Here is a 12,338-nt window from a genome sequence, read left to right on the forward strand (position 1 = left end):
CATCCATTTGACAATACAGTGTATCAATACTAGATACTGTAACCCAATTCTACTGGCAATGTCCAACACCTACTTACCCATCATAAAATCACTGCCCAACACTCTACATACTCATCATAAAAACACTGCCCAACACCCTACATACTCATCATAAAAACACTGTCCAACACTCTACTTACCCATCATAAAATCACTGGCCAACACCCTACATACTCATCATAAAAACACTGTCCAACACTTACTTACCCATCATAAAAACACTGTCCAACACTCTACTTACCCATCATAAAATCACTGCCCAACACCCTACATACTCATCATAAAAACACCGTCCAACACCCTACATACTCATCATAAAAACACTGTCCAACACTCTACATACTCATCATAAAAACACCGTCCAACACCCTACATACTCATCATAAAAACACTGTCCAACACTCTACATACTCATCATAAAAACACCGTCCAACACCCTACATACTCATCATAAAAACACTGTCCAACACTCTACTTACCCATCATAAAATCACTGCCCAACACCCTACATACTCATCATAAAAACACTGTCCAACACCCTACATACTCATCATAAAAACACTGTCCAACACCCTACATACTCATCATAAAAACACTGTCCAACACTCTACTTACCCATCATAAAAGCACTGCCCAACACCCTACATACTCATCATATAAGCATATACATGATCTGTCATTCCCCAGGACATATTCTGCCATTGAGTAGAATTGTTTTTCTGTGGTTTGTGTTATTCTTCCATGTGTGTCTCTCTCAGACTATCTACAATTCCATGTGCAATAACACACCGTGTGTGATAGTGGAGGGCTCTGGCCGTGTGGCTGACATCATTGCCCAGGTGGCCAATCTGAATATTTCCAGAATTACCATCTCTCTGGTCAAGGAGAAGCTGCAGAACCTCTTCCAGGACACTTACGAAAGCTTCACTGAGGCCCAGATCATCATGTGGACAAAAAAGGTAGGGAGGGATTATGTTTTGTTGTCACACACATATACATTGTTGTTGTGTATCAGTTAATGCCTATTTATTCAGCACAATCACTGCCAGATTTAATCCCGAGGAACACTGATTCCTGGGGTACATTATGTTAAAATTCTGGGCACAGCTAATTCTAGTGAACTCTACTGTAACATCTGGGAAGCAGGTGGATGAGGTGCAGAGGGACTATACAGATATATAAGCAAACAAAAGTGACAATAAAATGAAAACCTCACAGTCACAGTGTTTTTGGCTTTTAGTATCAAAATAAATGAAGCCCATCTGAACAATTGCAAAGAAAAGGCCCATCCCTAACATACTAAACGTTTATTAAGAAGTGATGGGACATATTGATTTCTGGGGAACCTTCACCACAATGGGGAACATTTCGTGCTTAGTGATGTGTCTTTGTCAAGATTCAGGACATTGTCCGTATGGGGTCGCTCCTCACCATTCTTCGAGAAGATAAAACTGAAGAACAGGGGATGGACGTGGCGATTCTTCAGGCATTGCTGAAAGGTTGGTAACTCAGTGTGAATTCCATTGGGGGTAACTAAATCAAGGGCATTTTGTATATATATGAAACCTATGAGGATGATATTATTTTAAGGTAAAAATGCTAATTGGTCCATCTCTTGTAGAACACTGAGCTCACACTATTTCTCCTGAACTGAAATAGACATTTGTTAACCCTACGGCAACCCATAGGGATGGGGTCCCTTAACCAGAAACCCATTATGCAGAGAGCAAAATAATTCCACTGAAGAGTTGGTTCAGTATTGCTCCAGAGGAAGAATCCAAGTGATGTGAAACCTGTAGTTCTACGTGGGGGAACAACTTCTGCTTTCATGACACTTACATTAGAGGTGGCTACTCCACACCACTGGTTGGAAGAGTTAATTACACATTAAACTACAGTAGTCCCTGAGGATCTTTTGTGGATTAACATTATCCAGAGGGCTCGGAATTGCAGGAAGGTATCTCCCATCCACTCAATTTTAAGCAAATAGTTCTAATTTTTTACAATTATCTCTGAACTAATAAAACAGTGCCTTGTACAAGTTCCAGGCTAGGCTACATTAATCCACATTGGTGGCAAAATAGTCATATTGGCTTTATGGCATGTTGTTTTTGAAGACTTATGGTGTGACCATCCAAATGATGGAAAACCCTTCATCTACAAAACCCCAGGACCCAAGATCCAAGATCACAGGTCTATATTTCAATGGAATCTAACCACTAGAAATGTACAAATAGCTCTTTGCCCACTGGTGTCTCTGTGTGTCGGGGGGGGGGGGAGAGTGCAAAAAGACATGGAGAACAGAAGACAAGCTGGAAGTAGGAGGGGAAGTAGGGGAAAAGGAAAGGATAGCAAAAGGCAAAAAGGTGCCCATTAAAGTCCCAGCACCAAGCAATGAGTTTGTGAACCTTGATCATTAGAACATTACACCATGTGACTGTTGGTACCAACTCTTGGTTCTTGTGTCTCTCAGCTTCTCGGAGCACTGACCTCTCAGGGCAGGAGAACTGGGACCATCAGCTCAAACTGGCAGTTGCGTGGAACCGGCCTGATATAGCTGAGAGCCAAATATTCACTGAAGACTGGATGTGGAAGGTTAGAACTCTGCGTATATCTCTATGGGAAGACTTTCAACAATCCTCCTCTTTACTATCTGATCTCTGTCCTCTGTGCAATAAGTTACCAACACTGGTTATTTTTCTCTTGTCTGAGGAACATAATTCCTGTCATAGCGGGACCACAAAAGAGCAATAGAAAATGGGGTCCCCAAGACTGCCATAACTGTGCCAAGGTTACCTACTCAGCTTTACTTCATTTAATGATGAAAATGTACAATGTTCTGAAATATATACTTATATTTTACTTATATACTTATTATATTCCTCTCTACCCATCATTATACATATATAGTGAATAAACTACCCCCTCTTGTAGAATATAAGGAACTCCGAGGTAACTTCTAATATCCTTATATTTTGCAACAGGGGGTACTTTATTTATTATAATACACAAGTTGTGTGACAGAAATGACATCACTAAGCTCCAATTATAACCAATCACTAAGCACTAAGGATATCATTTACAGGATATTCATGGCTCTTGTATATTAAATACTTGATATTCTCACCTCTGCTCATCACATTTCATTGTACTCATCACTATACAGAACATTGGAACCATGTTTTTTTTTCCATTTGTTTTTTTAGCCTTCAGACCTGTATCCATCCCTGATGGTCTCACTAATTGATGATAAGCCTTCCTTTCTTCGTTTATTTCTGGAACGCGGTGTGAGTCTGTCCGAGTTTCTAACGTGGGATGTATTAACTGAATTATATAACAACACTGAGCCTTCGAGTCTGATTCGCAGCAAATTGGAGCGACAGGCCATGTTGGACGAGTCAACAGAAATAAATGGGCCGACGATCCAGCTCCATCATGTGTCCCGTGTCCTGCAGGAGCTTCTGGGGGGACGTACTGAGCCATTGTATCCTGACGTGAGGTCCCATCGGACACGGAATTTGCCACACATCAAAATTAAGGTGACCTCTCAGGGTGTTTGAACGTGGAATAGAAATTACAATGAAGTGTATTATACAAGAGGTAAAAGTGTTGTACTTTGTTAGCCAGTTAGATGTGTGCAGAGTAAAAATTGGTATCAATGTGATGCTTTTATTTGCTAACTTACATCAGTCCACACAAGCCTCCTATTCAGCATAGATGAGTGGATAATTTATTATTATTAGGGTTTTTGATCATTACCCACAATTCAGCTTGGCATGTCATTTAGGGGTGCATGGGCTTTGGATATATGAAGAGCTCTAGAAAAGAACAATTAATGAAGCACTTTATGGAACCAGTTCTGGACATTGTTTTTTCTTTTCAGATATCAGGGAAAGTATCGTCTATGAGGTTAGCATCGGATTGTACACTGCAACTGGAGCACCCTGTCCGAGACCTGTTAATCTGGTGTATTGTGCAGAACCGAGCGGAGCTGGCAGAGATCATATGGTGCCAGGTATAAATGGATAATATCATTCCAACCAGAAAACTAAGTGGGGAAACCCAAGACAATTCCAAGGCAATGAGAGGCAAAGTTACATTTTAAATGGATTTTCACCTTTTGGGAACGTCTTCCCGTGTTGTTCTTATTGCCAGTTAGGAAGAGTTAATGCCCTACTATTGGGCTCCCATGTACTGTATTTATAGCATCTTGGAAATGGGGGTAATTAATTGTCATTTGCCTCTCCTGAAGTCTGCCGTGCTTTACCATAGCACAATGGCTCCTACAGAAGAAACATGGCAACTATTTGTGGATTACTCCTCCAGAACCCAGGCACAATTACTTGAAACAGGTTACATTGCAAATTCATAGTGTAGTTTAATTGTTTGTCCACACTTCACACATTCCAGTCGACAAGTCCAAATCCCATGGTGTCTCATGCACTCAAATGCTTATAGGGCAGAAGTAAATGGGCCTTCACAGGCATGAGCCCTTGGGTCAACAGTGGTGTGGGTGATCAAATTCATTTGTAGAACCTAATTCTGGTGTCCTCAGAGGAATGACAGTATCTTGATGTAGGTGCACCTCTACTGTGACCTTGTATTGTCCTTACCACATGCGTGGGTCTACTGAACTGTGGACCTGCAGCAATATGACTCCTTTTTCTTCTCAAGGGAGGTCGCCACAAATTCTTCATTACTGTCCCATGTGTGTGTGCATTTCTAGCACTGAATATCATTGACTACAACCTGGAATAAGGCCAGGCTGGTATTAAATAGCCCATGTGTACAACTTCACAATGGGCGTCCATGATGTTATCTTCAAGGTTGGATGACAGAACTTGGATGGTGTCCAGCCACAGAATATCCTAAATCCACAGCCTTCTTGTATCATATATTCCAAATACCATAGGTGCATTGCTGCGGCTGTCACAGTCTTTCATAGCTGAGCTCTTAACTCCTTAAGGCCCTATGTTAGGTGTCAAATGAAGCACCCAGGAAACAGTATGAATTGAACACAAATTGCAGTAAACACAATAGGGGAGGTTACATTCACATTTATAGAAATAAACCCAAAGTTATACAACTCCTGATTTAGTTTGGCACTACTTCCCTTTAACAGTAAATACATAAAGTAAAATGATGTTAAAGAAGAAGTCTCATAGTAGCCTTCTAGTAACACCCGTGCTAGAAATCATATCATTAAAGAGTTTAAAGTTCTTTGTTGTGGAATGATTTTATAGAATTGTTGTTTTCTATCCATGTTCTACATTCCATTCAGACATACATGTACCAAATTTCATGGCTTCTTTTGTCCTTAGTCAGAGAGTATTTAATGTTTCTTTAATGGAAGCTTCTGCCTATATCGTTCAATATCAGTGCTTTCCAGTGCCAGTACCTTACTCTGCCAATAGATGTATCTCTGCTTTTATCTCTGCTTTTATCTCTGCTTTTATCTCTGCTTTTATCTCTGCTTTTATCTCTGCTTTTATCTCTGATGACTGGAACCTCTGTGCCTCAGTCCCAGGACTGTATCGTTGGAGCTCTGGCCTGCAGTAAGATCCTCAAAGCTCTCTCCAAAGAGGAGGATGACACAGAAAGCATGGAGAACATGAAAGTGCTGGCTGACGTTTATGAGGAAAGAGCAGCAGGTGAGTCCCAACTTGAAGTTCTGTAGAGTTAGGGGATATCTCCCAGAATACAAAGGGGAGGAGGGGCAACCTTACAATTATACATTAAACATAACAGAAATGCAATTGTCCTGAACACATTTTCTTTACACAGACAGAAGTGAATGCACATTCTCTAGCATCTTGATCTACCAAGAATGAATCCTTTTTATGTCCTTACAGTTTCAAAAAGAGGGATTTATGTTGACAATTTTATTACTAGAAGGTTTCCCAACAAGGAGGTGCCAGACTATGAGAAATATGACAGTGGTAGGGGATGTTGGCTTGCCAATTCAATCATCACTGATTCTCCCAGATACCCCATCATTATGGAGGTGCAATGACAAAAGAATCAGCCTGGTTCTCTCCTCCATATAGAAACAGTGTTTATTTCCAGTATCCCAGTGCAACCCCAACAGAGCACAATGGAAAGAGAATATCTGTGAGACAGGTGCCTGGAGCTCCTCAACTTGATCTCTTCACCTCGTTTTCTGAAATTCATTAATCAGGACTTTCTCTAATTTTGTTATTGGCATCCTGACAACCTTGTCCACCTTATCCGATAACCAAATTCCCTGTTTTCAAAACTTCCTTCCCTTGTAATAGACCAGCTGACCCCTGGGTGCTCTGGGAATCAGCGTGTTCCAAACATGTCAGTTGTCCTACAAAATCCCTTCACTGACAATAGATGGGTAAAGTCTCTGCTTTACTTTGTAGGTTTAATAATCTGTCCCTTTTTTACCTCATCTAACGTTCCTTTACCCCTACTACCTACTTATCCCCCACGGCCCTTGCTGGTGCCTGCTCAGTGAGTATCCTTTCCTCCAACAGCTTTGTAGTGCCATTCAATGTGATGCTTCTCATTTAGATGTTTAACATGAATTCCAAAAGAAAACCAAGGTACATTTGTGGGTTCATGTTCTCTGAAACAGCTGCTCCAAGACTTGTTACATGTGACAGAACCCAAACACTGGCACCAACATTCCCACTCATAATAACTTCTTTCTGTGTCTCCCTATAATGTAGGGGCAACATCTGCACTCACTTTCCAACCTCCAGTGTGAGGGGCAGAATATAAGTTCTCTTTTCCCTGTGTCATTCTATCCCTACAGTGTGAACATATCCCAGAATCCCTTTCTGTCCGGGTCTCTCGGCAGTGGGAGGGAAGAACTTCTTATCTCATGGGTTAATGTTTCTCCATGTTGGGGAAGGACTTTATAGCCCATAGCTCCTTCGTGTCCACCCAGTGACCCTGTTCCTATTGTACTCGACCTCTTGCTTGAAACTCACTATTGTATTTTTTTTATTGGTTTTCCCTGTGTTTGCTCTTCCCTTTTCCAATCTAGGGGTCTTTTCTGAGTGTTATGAAAGTGATGAGAGTCGGGCTGAACAACTTCTCATTCGCGTCTCTTCCATATGGGGAAAAACAACCTCCTTGGACCTTGCTCAGGAATCTCAGGGACAAGCCTTCATGTCCCAGGGTGGGGTACAGGTCAGCAGCATTTTATTTCTTCATGGTCCAGGGTGGAGTATGAATAATCAGCGCAAAGTCCTCTCCATGTAACCAATAAAGTATCATTTGCAGTTACTCATTCAGAGCATTTTATAGTATTAACACATCTCAGTATATCAAACCAAACATAAGTATTAGAATTTGTCACATGGCAGCACTCTGTCTTGTAAGCCTCCCCTCCTGACGCATTTTGTGCCATTGAGCACTTTATTAAAGGAGGTGTGGCTGAATTAGGTCATATCCATTTTACGTACAAGAGGGGGGGTTGTGGGTGCACTCCTAAGGCCATATAAAAAAATATTTAAATACAACAATCCCCTGATTAGATCTAGTCCACAGACTGAAACCAAGGTTTTATATTTTGATCACAGGTAAACAGGTTAGGGACCGCCGTATGGGGTTTACCTTGACGTGGTATGGCGGCTTACCAATTTTATGATCATAACTTTGTAACAAAAAACCCTGTTTCTTTTTTTTAGACAGGGGATTATTGTATTTAAATATTTTCTTATATCGCCTTAGGAGTGCACCCACAACCCCCCTCTCATATCCATTTTACACCCATCTTATTATACGTATATACTGTATATATCCACTTCATGGTTCCCTTTCATATTCTATTTTACCAACACATTGGTTTATATTAGACATTACATTAGACATCAGTACATAAATCTCATTGTGTTAATATTCAGATTAAAACTATTTTACCAATAAACTCAATTAAATCCTCACAACCAAGGGTAAAATCTATACCATATTTCTGAAAATTGTCTTCTTGATCAATCCCGAAACTCACACTCAATTGTCTATAGTGCAACCTACACTATAGAGTCCAGGCTAACTGAAGAATTTGGGCAATAGTAGATGGGAGAAGGCTATGAGGCCCCTCAACTTCTTCTGAAGCCTCATCTTCCTATTTGTCCATCACTTGCTGAGGATCTATGAAATCCGGGCACCAATGAGGAAAGATCATAACATTATTTACTCTGGCCAACATCTCACTCCCTGCAGCCCATTCCACTGAAGTGTTGAGGTAGCCTTTATTGACAGCACCATGAGCTGCTTTCTACACCTGGGGCTTAGTTCCCCTAACTGCCAGAAAACTTTGAGCGATTCACCAATCACTAGCAATTCCTGTCATGTCTGAATGCTGGTGAATGTCCAGCAGGTTGAAGCCTGTATGCTGGGTAACCTAGATAACACCCATTAACTGCAGGATTAACAGCAGAAGCCATGGTAAAGTGATGGAGGTTTAATGGTCAGAATTAAAGCAAAAACAGAAGTGCAAATGAAAAACCAGAGTCCAGATACAGGCCTGAGTAGAGACTGAAGACTGAGGGAAATCCAGTAACAGGCTGAGAAGTTCCGGGCTGGTAGAAGACTAGCAATGCCCAAATGGTTGGCAGCAGTCAAGCAGGGTTGAGTAACGGGACGAAGGTCACACCAGGGGATCCACAGAAGACGGGTATCGGGAACCAGATGGGAACAGGAGGGCAGGAGCAAGGGAAACAGGCAGAGGACACAGAACCAGGAATCAGGAACTAGGAATCACAGACATCACAGAAGTCAGAGGCTAGATCGGGCTCAGGAGCTCAGATGATCAAGCAAGGAGCAATGGTCAGGGAAAGGTTTATAAAGGGTCCTGATTAGGGGATGGATAATGCATGGGACTAATAAGGTGGGTGAAGACAAGGGGGCAGACAGAAAATACAATGGATATATGTATAGGTAGGAGGACAGGTCAGGAGCAGCCATGGGAGCCTCCAGTGGCTCAACTGGAAAGAGTCCTGACAATTCCCCACTAGAGTTGGTTTGCTGAGGGTCTTTGCCTGCTTAGCAGAGAGTAAATGTTACTCCATATTTGTCTCTTTAAATGCAGCCAAGGGGGACTTTCAGGGACTTTGGCAAGTTGAAAAGTTTAAACGAGCCTCCTTATTAAAGGAACGACACCCAGTTATGGAAAGTTTCCTTGTTTTACTTTTTATTTTGACTTTGCAGATGTTCCTCAATAAGACCTGGTGTGGGAAACTCTCAGTGGACAATGGGCTTCTGGCCATTCTCCTGTGTATGTTGCTCTTCCCTCTCATATACACTGGCCTTGTTATGTACAGGTGAGTTGCTCTATTAAATATCATTGAAGACATGGAGCACCTATCAATTCTACATCAAACTAAATTGGGGAATATTTCATATCCTTCTAAATACACTGACATACTAATCAAAAAAGAGATCAAAACCAACCCTCCAACCATTACTGCGTTAAATGCCCCATGAATTAATGAAGCCATTGTCTTCAAACTTGACAACACTATAAATCACACAAAACTTTGGATCAAGTGAAACTTATTTCTAATTACACTAGCTCATTAAGGATAAAAATACATTTGGATATGATTCTCTATTCTCTTTAGTTCCACGGATACAAATAAACATTTCTAGCCATTACAATTAATGCATAACTAAGTTACATATTATCCACCCTATTCTGTTGTTACTTATAATTATTTAGTAAGTCAAAACCAGACACTGTCATGTACTACTTACATTATATATCTTGTAAGGATTATATCTTGTTGCAATTAGTGTATAATAAGTACCCTTCATGACTTCATAAGATAATCCTTAGTTTCACAAGGGAGTCATGTTCTTCCTTTTTGGACTCTACTTGGGAATTCTTAGAGTATATTTACTTCTCCTTTACTATATATTTGTTTTATAGTTTAAGTGAAAATTGTCTACAAACTTGTTTCAGGAACAAACCACTGGCCCCGCGGAGCAGTCGCAGACCGGACATTAACGGACAGATGAAATCGCCAGTCAGAAGGTGAATGGACTAAGCTGCAAAAGTAGCAGATTCCTTCTTTTTTCTTTTAATGTTCCTGATACTGTCACTGCTTCTTTTTGAAACTAAACAATCCTACATTAACATTGAAATACTTTTAACTATAAGTAGCACTAACAAGGAGAATATCTATACTAGCCCCGCCCCTTCTGTTTGGTAAGACCCAATAAGGGCAAATTGCTCTGTAGCCGGTGGTCAGGTCAGCAACTGCCATGCCAAGCAATGGATCTCATTGGTTCTGGAGCAGTTTGAGTTTTCCTCTGTGTTCCATGGTCATGTTGGTCTTGAGAATTGCATCTGGCTCTATGGGAAAATCTGGATTGAATTAGTAGAGCATCTTTTCTCATCAAATTAAATCTGGTCCTGCGTGAGACAAATGCCAAAAACTGCCAATTTTAAGAAATATCATAAACATTGCTGCCTTTATCAAAACTTTGCAGTTTGGATTAAAAAAACATCTCAGCTCATTTTGGCTTTCTCAGAATATACACTTCATATAATATACATCGTTTTCACGACTCTGCATTTTTACCCATTTTCAATTCAGGAGAAAGATTACTTTGCTGAAATGTATTGCATTTTGGGGTTAACATAGATTTTTTGTGGCTTTATCTCACATAAAATGCAGTAAATGTGTTGATTTTGCAGTAGCTGAAAGGACAGAAATAATGGAGGTATTTTCATTTTAGGGCCCAACATGTCACATACTTAGCCAACTCTATGCACATTGGGCATCACACTGTTTACTGGACTCCTGCCATTCAGATTTAGGGTTTGTACCCGAGGGAGATGAGATCCTGTAAACTACAAGCTTTGGGTTGATTTTTTACAGATTTTCAGAAATATGTATTTGTAAATTTAGGAAATCATTGCAGTTTGGTGGTTTGGAGAAGAAAAACACATTCACTCATTTTAGATTCCAGGAGACTGTGTACTTTCAAAAACCTAGGGCTTTGTAGGGTGGAATTTTTGGCCTTGGAACGTGAAGGATTGGTGATTTGGTACTGCTGGAAGTTTTTGACACATACAGGTCCTATAGCTCCACAAAACTATACATATTTGTTAGTGGCACATGGGAATTCCCAAATCCGTTGTATTTATGTGCATAACATAAATAATGTTTCTCCTTATAGGAGGAGAATATTATTATTTTTTCATTTTAAGACATTTTTTCATCTCTTGCACCCTGTGCATTTAGACATGTCTTGGATCATACGGGAGAACTCCGGGACCTCAGGGGCTTCTCTAATGATAGACTTTGTAGCCGTGAGGTCCTATGGGTTGTACAGAAGTTTTTGTCCAGAAACACAAAACCTCATCACCATTGTGATAAACTATAATAGTAGTGGGCAGGGACAGATTATTTCCTTGTACCCTTTCACTGCCATTGGCCCTCGCATGCTGACCCGGCACTGGGAAGAAAGGCAATGACTATAATTTCTATCTACAGAGAGTTTCATTCATCCAGGTCATGATTTAAAGTATCTAGTAGAGTTAAGTCTAAAGCAACTGGACTTTCTTTGAAAACATTTCACCCTCATCCGAGTGGCTTCTTCAGTGCAAGGGACTGTCCTATACTTTAATCCCTTAAGGGTAGTAAAGTCACTGACATCCAATCACAATGATTCCATTGAACTTACTCAGTTGGCTGAAACTCACAGAAAGTGGGATCTAGTCACAATGGTACCATGATCCTCCTAGAGCTGGTGACATTGTATGTTGCCACATGTTGCCAGATGATGTTGCATGGCTCCCCTTCTGTTCAGGAATGGTTTTTCCAGTTTGGCATAAATGGCCTACACATCTCTTTCCAATCATCTGTCTTCACGGCTCGAAATATGCTTATTGCAGTCTTCAGAGGAGCATCCCTTTTCCTTTAGATGTAGATAAACTGCTGAGTCTTGTCCTGAGGAGTTTGACCTCTTATGCTGGGCCATTGTCTAACTGAGTTGTTTAGTCTCCCGTATGTCTAGATCCAAACATTCTTCACTACACTAGACAGCACAGACCACATTACTTTCATGTGCTTAGGTCTTTTGGGTGTATCAACTTCTATCTAATTCATTTCTTTCTAACATGGCAGATAGGAATGGCCTGCTCCATGCTTGCCCTCAGCTATCAGTAGGTGGTGAGCAAGAGAAGTAAATCTGAGCCATTATGAGACACAGGGAAGTCATAAGCAGTTCAGGGAGTTGGGTAGTATAAAGTGATGTCATGTGAGGAATGACTGGATTATCCATATTATTATAGATATAAGTGTAACCACTAGAGG

At 40.7% G+C, this 12,338-nt stretch overlaps 1 protein-coding gene across 1 annotated transcript in view; it reads left to right on the plus strand.

Annotated features, from left to right (window-relative positions):
- trim26.L (tripartite motif containing 26 L homeolog) overlaps positions 1–12,338 on the plus strand; it is a 47,855-nt gene that overhangs the window by 10,067 nt on the left and 25,450 nt on the right. Inside the window, exons 8-16 of the mRNA XM_041582891.1 lie at positions 798–998; positions 1,436–1,538; positions 2,513–2,634; positions 3,246–3,578; positions 3,923–4,054; positions 5,561–5,690; positions 7,055–7,200; positions 9,223–9,335; positions 9,977–10,048. Coding sequence (XP_041438825.1) covers positions 798–998; positions 1,436–1,538; positions 2,513–2,634; positions 3,246–3,578; positions 3,923–4,054; positions 5,561–5,690; positions 7,055–7,200; positions 9,223–9,335; positions 9,977–10,048 — 1,352 coding nt within the window. The remainder of the gene's footprint in view (positions 1–797; positions 999–1,435; positions 1,539–2,512; positions 2,635–3,245; positions 3,579–3,922; positions 4,055–5,560; positions 5,691–7,054; positions 7,201–9,222; positions 9,336–9,976; positions 10,049–12,338) is intronic.

The sequence above is a fragment of the Xenopus laevis genome, chromosome 2L (assembly GCF_017654675.1).
Source record: "Xenopus laevis strain J_2021 chromosome 2L, Xenopus_laevis_v10.1, whole genome shotgun sequence".
NCBI classification, from domain to species: Eukaryota; Metazoa; Chordata; class Amphibia; order Anura; family Pipidae; genus Xenopus; species Xenopus laevis.